The following is a 12,232-nucleotide window of genomic DNA, read 5'->3' on the forward strand; positions in this document are numbered from 1 at the left end:
TACAGTCTGTTGCGATTTTCAATTGCAAAACTATATATATATTTTTAAAAAAGAACAAAGTAGTTTTGCATTACAACTTGAAAAGGGGAAAAACTGATTGCTCAATAGCAAGTTCTTTTATAGCTCGTTAAAACTTTTTTCATGGTTAAACTTGAGGCTTTGCCATTTGAAAATCTCCAGAACTTTTAATTGTCATCCTAGATTGACTGATTTTTGAATTTGGAAGCCCATGTCCTTGGGAGGACTCTGCCTTTTCTCCTGCTGACTGGCTCATTGTAATGTAAACAAACATATAGTCAGTCTGTAATGACAGTATGCTGTAAATGTGTACAAACTGTCCTAAACACTGACATCTTCAATCTAATGCTTAGCAGAAAAATGAGAGGACTGTGGTTTTGAGGCTGTTTTACCATATCTTCTTATATTCACAGTTGGCACTCTTGATTTTTATCTTCTTCCTCTTGTAGTTATATTGCATCAGTGCTGACAGTTTCATCACAGAGAACCACAGATGTACATGTTGCTTGTCTACAGTCATTATAACTACTATAGATTCTTTACTATGACGGACAGTAAGCGGTGCATCCTCAGGGAGCTTTTGAAAGGCTTCGACTATCCATATGAATGATGTGCGTATGTACGTGTTTGTACTGAAGTCCAAGCCTGTAGTAACTCTCCTCGCTCTGTTGTATACAAGGCTTGGTGGGCATGTTGTATGACAGCCTTTTGACTTTGACAGAACATTTGCTGCCAGCACAGACCGCAGCCTGCAGCATCTCATTCATGTCTTATTATATAAGGATTTTTGTTAGCACTCTAATTTATGTCCTCTCAGCCACCCCATGCCATCCAGGTCAGTTAGTGATCAGGCTCTTTGTCCTCTCCTGAAATCAGAGTCCATTTAGCTTCCTAATGTCCTGAATAAACTAAAAATATTAGCCTCATGCTAACTAGCAGAGGCCAGTTTTGTTGTGGCTTGTGGTTGATATTGAGCTTTGTATTTTTCCCATGTACAGTACTGTTGCAAGAAGGAAGTGGGAGTACTAATGAAATATGGTCAGTTAAAGGAAAACACACTCATATCTGACTAAATAGTTGTACTTTTCACATCTTTGATTAAATTAATTTCTATCTTTGTCTACGGGCTGAATTCCTGAGTTCTCAAAGAACAAGCTTTAACAGCAACAACCTCTATCCTGTGATTACTTATTACTAGTGGTGCAACGGATCAAAAATCTCACGGTTCGGATTGGATCACGGTTTTAAGTCACAGATTGGATCAATTGGATCAAGAGAAAAAATTAACATTTACTTATTCACTTATTGAAGTATTTTTTGCCTGTTTAAAAACATTCAACTCAAGACTCATTCCACGCAATTATTAAAAAAAACAACTATGGTACAGTATAGGGCAGTATAGGGCTTTGTATCTACCACTCAATTCAATTCAGTTTTATTTATAAAGCGCCAAATCACAAAAACAGTCGCCTCAAGGCGCTTTATATTGTAAGGTAGACCCTACAATAATACATACCGCTCATTATATCGCACTCCGCTGTGATATAATGAGCTGTCATGGTCACGTAGCTTTCCGTTGCCCTGGAGGTCTGCCCATTTGTAGTAGTTAGGGCAACAGAAGATGCCTGGGACGGTTCAGCCATAACTTTAAACTGTTCCTGCTCGTACATGCTTGAAACGATCTTGCCACTAAAGTGGACGCGCAACGGGATATCATAGCGTGTCTCAAGCACGTTCATCATAGTTTAAACAACGGAATACGGCCTCCTGTCTGCAGCTAAACACCCCAGTAGCTTTTGTAATAACTTTAGCCCGGTCGGACTGGGCAGTAAAGGGCTGCTTAAATACCGCAATTTCCTCTGCTCCTCCACTTGGACGGCTAGCGCTGGCCATAACTATCGCTTGACAGACCCACCACGCACACCATACACATACTTTTTTTTTCTTCTTTTTCGAATCTTCGGATCACGTGCGTTCCGAACCGTGGAGTGGGATCGGTTCGGATTACGGATCAACCGTGATCCGTTGCACCACTACTTATTACACTGGCGCAACAACGTTGAATCGTTTTTCTTCCAAAAAAATGTTTTTCCTGGATGTCTTGAGTGGTCCTTTTTAAGTCATGCTATAATACATGTAATTGGTCAGGGCCCAAAAGATGAGTTCATGACTTCATGCTCCTTCTAAGGTTATTTGAAACTTGTTGTGATGGTTCACATGTTGTCAGGATTCACACTTTATGGGGACACTGTGACAACTCAGGCTTCTAATCACTGTGTTTCCTTTAATTTAGGTTAAGATTCGGACATTCCAGGCTGTCCATGCGCGCATTTGTTTTTTTTAAATGGATGTTTCATTGGTTTTGTTTGTATTTTTATAGGTTGTTAGCGAACTACCTGAACAACTGAATTGGCTAGTACACCAGCCTAACTGACACTAATGAAAATCTTAGCATGTTAGCTTGGTGTATGTATGAATATTTACTTGTTTGCAGAGTTAGGGTATCGTGCTTATATCAAAGGATGACAGCAGATCTTTGAGCAGTGTGCATCATAGATGCTAATGTAACCAGAGGACCACAAAAACAGGGTTAGTTTGCAGATGTGAAACTTTGAGAAAAAGTTTAGCCCCATAAGAGGTTTAAAAAAAAAAACAAAAAAAAAAAACATCACCACACCCACATTTGTGGCCACCCTATGGATCTGTACCTCTGACAGCCAAAAACAAATCCTGAGTGTGCTCTTCCAAACATGTGCTCCTGGGTGTGGTGCAGAAAAGTAGTCTCAAGTGTGACTTCTGCTGCGGCTTGTTTTTGTTGCTTGAGAAGTTAGTTTGTTAGATTCTTTTTTTAATTGTTATTTTAACATGCAATCAGCAGCCAGCACACACAGCAGTTGACATTTCCTCAGCTTCCTCCGACTGTGTCAATAGCTCGCAGCTGCAGAACCAGCTCCATTGTTGTCGGTGCCGCTGTGTATGTGTGTGTGTGGGTTTTGTGTGTTTTTTTGTTTGTTTTTTTTAAAAAAGTTGTGTGTGTGTTTGAGATACTTTGATGGTCTTCTGGCAGGTAGGAGTGCCGCTTGTTTGTGTACTGTAACCATGCTTGAACTGAAGTCTAAAGTGTCTCCTATGCTGGGAAAATGAGGCTGTCTGCTTTGGCTGCAGGAAAATGAACTCGTAGAGAGCTAAAACTGTAACAGGGGATGTTGTTTTTTTTTCTTTTTTTTTCTATTTGCATGCGCTTACTATCAAAAAAAAAAGAACTCTTGACCTGCATGACCTTAGTGCACGAACACGCTCGCACACAAAAACTTGTAAATGTGCTTCCTGTGCCTTAAATTCAAACTGGAATGAGAATGCTTAATTTAAAGCCAATACTGGCATTACACTAATATAGGTTGTTTTTATATATGTGTGTGTTTGTTACTTTTAAAAATAATTGTTTTAAGATGGGGTTATTTGATCTCTTATATGATTTTAAAGATTTTCTTTTTTTGCTTTCCATGCTGAAATTCTTGGAATAAATCAGAGCTTGAGAGAAATGATTTCTGGACAAATCACTACATTTCATTAACAAACCAGTAAATTTGAAAATAATTTCGAGAGATGTCAACACACTGAAGCACATGGCTATCAACACAAGCTCGTGCAATTGGCTGAGAAGTGAGAGGAGGAGTGAGCGGTGACGGCACCAGCAGCATGATGACTGACATTAAAAATGATCACAAATAAAGTGTTATGAAATGTAACTGTCCCATGAAAAAGTGTTGTGGTTAATCACTTTGGCTTTCTAAATTTGGAGCTTTCTGAACACGTCTAATGTGACTTCATCCCCCCCCCCTCCTGTGTCTCTCTCAACAGGGCTATGTCCTCGGCAGCCACCACAGCTCCCTCTGTGGACAAAGTGGACGGATTTTCACGGAAGTCTGTCAGGAAGGCCAAGCAGAAGCGGTCGCAGAGTTCGTCCCAGTTCCGCTCTCAGGGCAAACCTATAGAGCTCACGCCCTTGCCCCTGCTCAAGGGTAAGTAGAAACACATGTTTGCGTGTATGTGAGAGAAATCTGTGGTTTGTGGGGTGAGAGGCACAAGGGATGATGACCAAATCAAATACAAGTAACATCTAAAAGGCCCCTCTAGCTTTGCTTCTGTTAATCTAATTGTACTGAATTTGAACCCTGGTTCACTGACTCAGTTTCATTGCGTGTAATGTACACACAAGTGTTATTATATTCAGACATTTTCATATTTCACAAGTATATTTTTTCAAAATTAATGACTAAATTAATGTAATATAAATGTCTGGATATAGGCTAGTCTAGCATTAATCAATCAGCTGAAATAACAGCTGTGATGAGCACTCGAAATCAACATAAACTAATGCTGAAGATCCAACAGTTGATAAGTCATGACTGGAATATTATTTTCACCACTATATAAGCTAACTGGATATGCTTTGCCTCTATATCTGTTACACTAGTCAGAGGCTCTTTCAGGGACTTCCTCTTTTTCACATTTTTATGTGTTAAATAATTTGATGACAGTGCCACATTAGCAAATAGCCTCCATAAACGCACACAGTTTGCAGTATTTTTTTGCAAAGAAATAGGGGATAAAATGTGCACGTCTACTCTTTGATGAAATGATACTAATGTTCTGAACATACAGCAGAGAAATTAAATGAAAGTAGGCTATCGATCACATCACACAGGTATTCAACTAATACCAATAACAATGATGGTATTCATAGCATTGATCATTTGTATCAATCTGCCCACCCCAAGTGAAAACTAAGCCAGCAAATGGCAAATTTCCCCCATTATGCTTAAGCGGCTACAGCAGTAATTACTCAGAATACAGATTTGTTCTGATTAGTTAAAATCAAGCTGAGCAGAGCAGATGATAGTTATGTGTAAACCCATGAAGTTTGATATTTAGGTAAGTAAAATGTCTTAAATGTGAAGTGGAGATTCATTCGTGGTAGTGTTAAACTTCTCTTCAGGGTTTTCAGGGCTTTGGGTGTGGCACCCGCCCCCCCCCCCCCCCCCCCCCCCTCTGGAAAAATTGGGGTGTTCTAAAACCTTTGACCAGTAGTGTATCTGACAGAAAATAAGCAACTGCATGATGTTTTCACTTGTGAATAATTTGTGTGGACACCGTTCCTACCTTAAGTGCACAACACAGGCTTGTAAAAGGGGGACCTTCCAGGGGCTTTAAGCGTAGATGGCTCATTAAAACAGAAAGGTTTTTTTTTTTTTTTAAATCATGACACTCACCTTCAATTTGTGTTTTGTCTCTGCCCATTGATGGCAAATTTAGTAGCATTGCTCTGTATAGTCTGGTTGGTTTAGTTCTGTTTGAATGCAGCTGCTTTTCTATGCCAACTATTCTCTGTATGCGAGTGTTTTATTAGTGACATGTCTAGACAGGCAGATCATTTCGATGATTGCAGAGAGCAGGTTGGTGCTAGAGGACGACCTGTACAAGTTATACAAGACCCATTCTAAAATTTACTGTGGTATTAAGACAGTCCACCTTAAAAATAATCTTATTTTATTGTCACAAGTAGTCATGGATTACTCAGTTGCTCTGCCCGATTCTGCTCAGGTCAGCTGGTTGTTGAGTTTGTGGGTTTTAAAGCATGTGTCTTACCAAGAGGGAAGTGGCCTCTGTTTGGCACGCTGTGTGACATCAACAGTCATAACAGAGTTGAAGGGTGTTTCCCCCGTCTCTTCTTTACTTTGAGTTTTCATTCATTATAAGTTTGCGATACCATTATATCAGCAAATGTCTAATACAGGCTAAAAAAATCAGTCTAGAGATGTTCTCATTAAATGCAAGATGTATGTGAGGAATAAGAAGATCATAGGTTAAAATATGAGGAATCTTCTGATTCCTCAAATGGTTTAATAATAATATACCCTAAGCTTGTTCTTGTTATATGTAGCTATTTGGCTGTCATGATGAAATGGACTTAACATTTGAACTGCCTTGAACAGAGATTGGCTCCTCACATTTTGTTTAAGCAAGAGGTTTTTTCAAGTTTAAAGTTGGAAACATGGATACATTTTCAGTTATCATAGAACCGCTGAGAAAGTCCAGAGGCTCAGGTTAGGAGGAACTGGCAAAGATCGATTTAAACGGATCTACACCCATATGTATGTTTTTGATCATGCCGCATTATAAGGGCATTTTCTCTAAATTGTTCGATAAAGAGTCTCAGTGTATTAATAAGTAATGGAATGTGTTCAAACGTCACATCTCATATAACTTTAACCTGCATTGTGACATGCTAAGTGAATAAGGCATCTGTGCTATGTAGCTGGGTGTAGTAATACACAATGTGTTACACTGACGTTTCACCTGAGTAAATACAACAGTGTGGTGGTGTGGTTTGGTAGTGACAGCAGGAATGCTGTCAGACAGAAACCAGACAGATCCTCCTCCTCTCTGAGACTGAGGGAAAGTCACTTCATAGCTCCATCTCAGGATGCAGGAAGAGGCAGAAGTGACTGATGAAGGCAGCTGAAGATAACAGTAGGCTCTCTTGTCTTAAAACTATGTTAAGGTCATTGTCTATTACACATTAAACTAACAAGTTACTACACTTGGTGCACTGAGTTAATCATAATCTCTGTGCTAACTGTCAAATGGTTCTGTTCTCTTATCTCATAGAAGCTTATATTCAGTGACACCTGTGCTGTATATGTAGACTCTGTCAGCACACAGCAACACGCTTGATCTCCAAACCTGTGTTGATTACTGTGGTTTCCATGAGCTGCAGATATTTTTAGTAAAGAGGTATAGTCTGTCTGCTAAAGAGAGAAGCAAAAACATCAGGGTAGTTCTAAATGTTTCAAAGAAATGCAGAACTAAATTTAATAGAAAGCCATGCTTCATTTCCTTTTTTGGAAAAGCAGAACAGCAAATCCACCTGGCCAATGATAATATTAGGAAATAAAAAACAAGAAACAGAGCAGGTAAGAGTGCTTCAGGTGAGGTCGCAGACTAAACTTCACCTTGGTATACCCTTGGTTTTTTAGTGTGCTTTATAAATAAAGTTTATTCTTCTTCTTCTTCTTCTTATTATTATTAAATAAAACATGCTGAAGGTGGGACACATGACGTCCACTCAGTCGCCATGAATTCACGGTGGGAGTTACCCTCTCTGGAATACATCGGAAGTCACACAGACTTTGAACTAGGGACGTGGTGGTTAGAGGAGACTGTTGATGTGTAGAAACAGCTTCAGTGATAAATACAATTAGAACCATAGTGTGTGGAACCACAGTTATGGTGTCAGAGAGGAATCCCCCTTCTCAAGTGTTTTTGTGCAGTGAAGCCGTTAAAAAGCAGCAAGTGTACAGCGGATCATATTTCCTGTACTGTTTTTGCAAAAGGCTCTGCTTTCTTCTTCAAAAGGTTGCTTTCAGGAAATTCTGTCCTGTTGTCCTCCCAGTAAACCACCACTGCAAAAAATGCTGGAATCATCTGATAGAGTAGGTTGATAATTAAACAGCAGCACCACTCAGTGTGACCTCAGGTCCTCGAGTACGTGGTTGATACGATTAGTGATTTAAACCATACCCAGTAACCTGTGAGTCAGTTTCTTTTTTAAAAGTGACAACCCAGATGCAATTTGTTCTTTAAACAGTCATAAATTCTTTGGGATTTACATTGACAATTAAATATCAAATGCTTTTACAATTAAACCTGTCCTTACCAATGATGTCCTTATTGACTTGATCAGTCTTTTAATATTTTGTATCTCCTCAAAGAGAGTCACATCCAGTACTTTATCAAAATGTTTTAACACTGACGTGCATGTTTAGCTCTGATACTGACAGCGTAGTTGCCACAGTAATAATTATGACGCGTTTTCACCGTCTGTTTAAAACACTTCTCAGGTTTTTGGCTATACTGACACGATAACATCACACAGTTGCTTACTTGTCGGCACCAAATCCACGATACAAATCTCTTAACTCTTAAATAACCTTGTTTTTTTTCCACTCCTTATTCTGATGCTCAGTTTAAGCTTAAACAAGGCCATCTTTACCATGTCTAACATACCTGAAAGGATTGAGTTGCTGCCGTGTGATTGGCTGATTAGATATCTGTGTTAAGAGGTGTACCTAAGGCCATGTCCACACTAATATGTTTTGGTTTGAAAACGCATCATTTTGGCCTTCCGTCCACACTGAGACGGTGTTTTCAGTCAGGAAAAACGGAGCGTTTTGAAAACACTCTCCAAAGCAGATTCATTTGAAAACTCTATTTTCGCGGCGCAGTGTGGACAGCGAACCCGGAGCCTTTTCGAAAACGATGACATATTTTAGTCATGTGATGCAGTCATGTGACCAATTAAACTAAGATAGTGGAGGGCATTACACAGCAGTTGTTTTGTTTGCTCTCAATTTTGACAGCTCTATTAAAGATTTAATATCAGTGTGTACATGCTCCAGATAGTTTTTCTTCAAGTTCTTTAATTCACGCTCGCTTTTGCAACCTTGTACTTTTGTGTTACTCGCACCAACAACTCCACCTCATTGTTGGTCCATTTAAAAAAAACTCTGTGCTTTTCCTCGACATTTTGCAGCAACGTTTCAAAGAGCTGGAAAGTAAATAAACAGCAGACAGAAATGAGGCAGGTCGAATTGTATTGCGTTTCACCCATGCGCAGTACTGGAACGTAAGCGTTTTCACCCGTTTCAGTGTGGATGAACAACTATGAAAACGATAGTGTGGACGCGGAGCGTTTTCAGACGTATACGCCGTTTTCAAATATATGTGGGCTAGTGCAGACATAGCTTAATAGTGACCAATGAAGTGTATGTAAACAGCTAACAGTGGTTTATTTTACAGTCTTACTGTATTTATTTGTGGTTCAGTGACTGAGCCGGCACACCGTCCGTCTTTTTCAACACTTCCATGGTTCAGTTTCACACGTTCACTTTGCATTCACACACATCCACACATTTCCCACCTCCTCAGTACAATCACAGTCTGCTGCTCCTGACCACTGCCTCAGCAGCTCCACTGGAGCTCCACTTTTAGCCCCGGACGGTCTCTTTACCTATTATGGATTTGAATTTTTGCTGTTATTCATTTTCTCCTGCCTCTATACTGGATTCTCTTCAGAATCTCTTTGAGCACAGACTCATGGGAAAATTAAAAAGAAAAAAAAAATGTTTCAGTAACATGGACCTCCTGAGGTTTGCACCAATTCAATTCAGTTTTATTTATGTTTTATTTATATAATACAAATCACAACAACAGTTGCCTCAAGGTGCTTTATATTGTAAGGTAAAGACCCTGCAATAGTAGACAGAAACCTCTGCATTAAACACGTGTCTGTGTAAAAAGATTGTTTTTATACTGATTCTTAATGCAGCCGATTACACAGACTTTGTAATTTCACTGGACTAATTTCTTTCTTTCTTTCTTTTCTTTTTTGGGCAGTTCAGCAATGCGCTCGCTGTGTGGCCTTTACTTTTACAAATCCGTCCAGTTTATATATTTATATTTTTTGTGCCTTATCTGTCTCTATTGCCCTCTTCATTGTCCCTCGATAACACCCAGTGGAAAAAGGTCAGCACAGATACAGTCAAATCACACTGATTTTGAAAGTCAATCCACAGTCAGAAGTATCCATGTCCTCCTGTTTTCGCTCTTTGATGATGATTATGATGGATCCATATACTGGCTCCAAGCTCACACATTAACTTTAAAGCACACACAGAAGTCCGGGTGTGAACCCGTGTGCGCGCCCTGACACGTCTGTGCTGCAAGTGTCGGTTATATGTGCAGGCATGATGTGAAACTAGGGCTTTGCAGATTTTAATTTATTATGAATGTCAGCACAACGACAGTATTAATTGAATGTATCAATGGGCTCAACCCTGCGATGTGATCAAGCTGTTCTGTGCCGGGAACACATTTTAATGTTGCCATTCTGTTCCCAGCCCTGATCGCCTCCTTCATACGCTTGACAAGCATTAGCCAGTTAGCACAAGTATTGGCTTTAAAGGAAATTTCAACAATTAAGCTTGCTATTTAGACCCATCAGTCAGTGACTCCTGTTTCATTCAGATGTCACTCTTGCACCACATTTTGTGAAAAATGGTTTGGGCAAGTATGTGAGCCTCATGTTTGCTGTTAGCTTGTAAAGACTAAAGACCATTTGCAAGTCCCTGAGCATCCACGTGTGTCTGCGTAAAATAACATGCGTAACATTTCATAATCAGAAGGTAGGCTTAAGGGTCTTAACGTCTGCATGCCTGCTTGTTTTTTTTTTTTTAAATGATTGCATGAACTTGTCTGCAGAGACTTTTCATTACGTTGCACCCCAGGCAGTGTAAGTAGAACAGGAATAACAGCTCGGCCATCGTGCCTTTAGCAGTCCCTGTCCACAACACAGTATAATTAAGACTTATTGTGACAGTTTTAGTGACTTGACACAGTTTTGCTTAACTGTTGACTGTGGCTGTTTTTACACATTGTACATACTGAATGAGTCTTAATGTAGATGGAATCCACTGAAATTAAAAAAAAAAAAGCTTTAAATTGTTAGTTTACATAGACTTTAAGGAATGGTTCAGCACTTTGTGATTTGTCAGCATTAGCTGATTGAAAGAACACATCAAAGAGGTTTCAGACCAGCTTTACTGTCAGCATTGGTGTATAGAGCACACTGATGACACTCGTGTGCCCTTTGGTTCACCGTGAGCTGGTGTCTACATGCAAACATACAGCTGCGTTGAGTTTGGAGAGAACCCGGACGGTCTCATTTATTTCCCAGGATTTGGATCCATCTGATCACAAGACGACTGCACCAACCTCTGAGCCTCCCTCCACTCCCATATATGTCCACTTAAACCAAGTGAAAGAACAAGGATTAAGTTTGTCTCTTCCATTTGTCTGTTTTGAACTTTACACTATAAACAGCAGGCCCTCTGTGACGAATACCAAAAGCCCAGTGTTAAGGCACCAACCAGTAAAATTGAGTTAATACATGAAATCAGTCATTGAAGACAAACAGAGCCAGCGTCAGATGATCATAATGCATTTGTGGCCTCCAGGTGGCGAACACAAGGACTGACATTTGTTGGCCCCGCTCGGTGTGTGTGTGTGTGTGTGTGTGTGTGTGTGTGTGTGTGTGTGTGTGTGTGTGTGTGTGTGTGTGTGTGTGTGTGTGTGTTTAATTACTGACAGGCACTTCTACCTCTAATCTCTCTGCAGTATATAACTGCCAGGAAGAGGTGTGCTGGGCAACTATGCTGTATTTTATTAACTGGCTTACAGAGTTCACACCATGACTCAAACCATTTGGGAGTGTTTTAGACCAGCATTCAGAGAAAGAACTGGGGCATATATATTATACATTTGTATACATTTGTACTGTTTTAAAGATTATTCTGTCTTTTTATGTTGTAGTTTTTGATTGTTTTAGTTGCCTTGAAGACATGTCTCCTATTTGTTTGAAGTTTGAGTTTGAAATTCCTGCTACTTGATTTTTCATGATTTTCTCTTCTTTTCACATCCTTCGTGTAGTCTTGTGGGGTGCGTATTTTATGATTCATTTCCTACTTTTCTTGTTTATTTCTATAAGCTCTCTATATTTACTTCCTGCCTTGAGGTGTACATGTGTGTAGCAGAGGTGGGAGTTAATCTGGTCTAGTGTATTCTGACTTTAGAGGTTTAGCAGACTGCAAAAGCACATCATCAGGATGCACAAATCATATCGTATTCCCTCTCCATTTCCTTCTCCTGCTCCTTTTTGTGGGTCAGTTGCAGGCACAGGTCAGACTTGAGCCAGAAGTGACAAGCAGGGTCTTGATGAGGCACGGTGGATTACATAAATCCAGTCGTTGGCAGCAGGCTCATTCCTGGATATTTAGAGGAAGACAAGTAAGACACTGTCTCCTCAAGGGAATCCTGGGGAGGAGGGGAAAGGATGACGCACACTGCCAGGAATTTTCACAATAAACCCGGTGAATGACACCACCCCGTCTTCTGCAGGTATACACATTTCTCGGTATTGTAATGATTAACAGGATCACGAGAATGTGTGCACCTTGTGCACCGTGTACACCACATCCGACATGAATAAAAATAAAAATGTCATATTTTTACATTTTTAAAAAGATCCCCTGTTCGATCCCGAGAGGAGACGCATATTCCTTTGAGTTTTGCTTCAAGAATGGCATCCGCTGTA

At 39.9% G+C, this 12,232-nt stretch overlaps 1 protein-coding gene across 3 annotated transcripts in view; it reads left to right on the forward strand.

The window, feature by feature from the left end:
• Positions 1-12,232, forward strand: part of ppp2r5eb (protein phosphatase 2, regulatory subunit B', epsilon isoform b) — a 51,213-nt gene that overhangs the window by 6,349 nt on the left and 32,632 nt on the right. For all 3 annotated transcript variants that reach the window (XM_026151045.1, XM_026151046.1, XM_026151044.1), the window contains exon 2: positions 3,880-4,040. In XM_026151045.1, coding sequence (XP_026006830.1) covers positions 3,880-4,040 — 161 coding nt within the window. The remainder of the gene's footprint in view (positions 1-3,879; positions 4,041-12,232) is intronic.

The sequence above is a fragment of the Astatotilapia calliptera genome, chromosome 19, assembly GCF_900246225.1.
Source record: "Astatotilapia calliptera chromosome 19, fAstCal1.2, whole genome shotgun sequence".
Lineage (NCBI taxonomy): Eukaryota > Metazoa > Chordata > Actinopteri > Cichliformes > Cichlidae > Astatotilapia > Astatotilapia calliptera.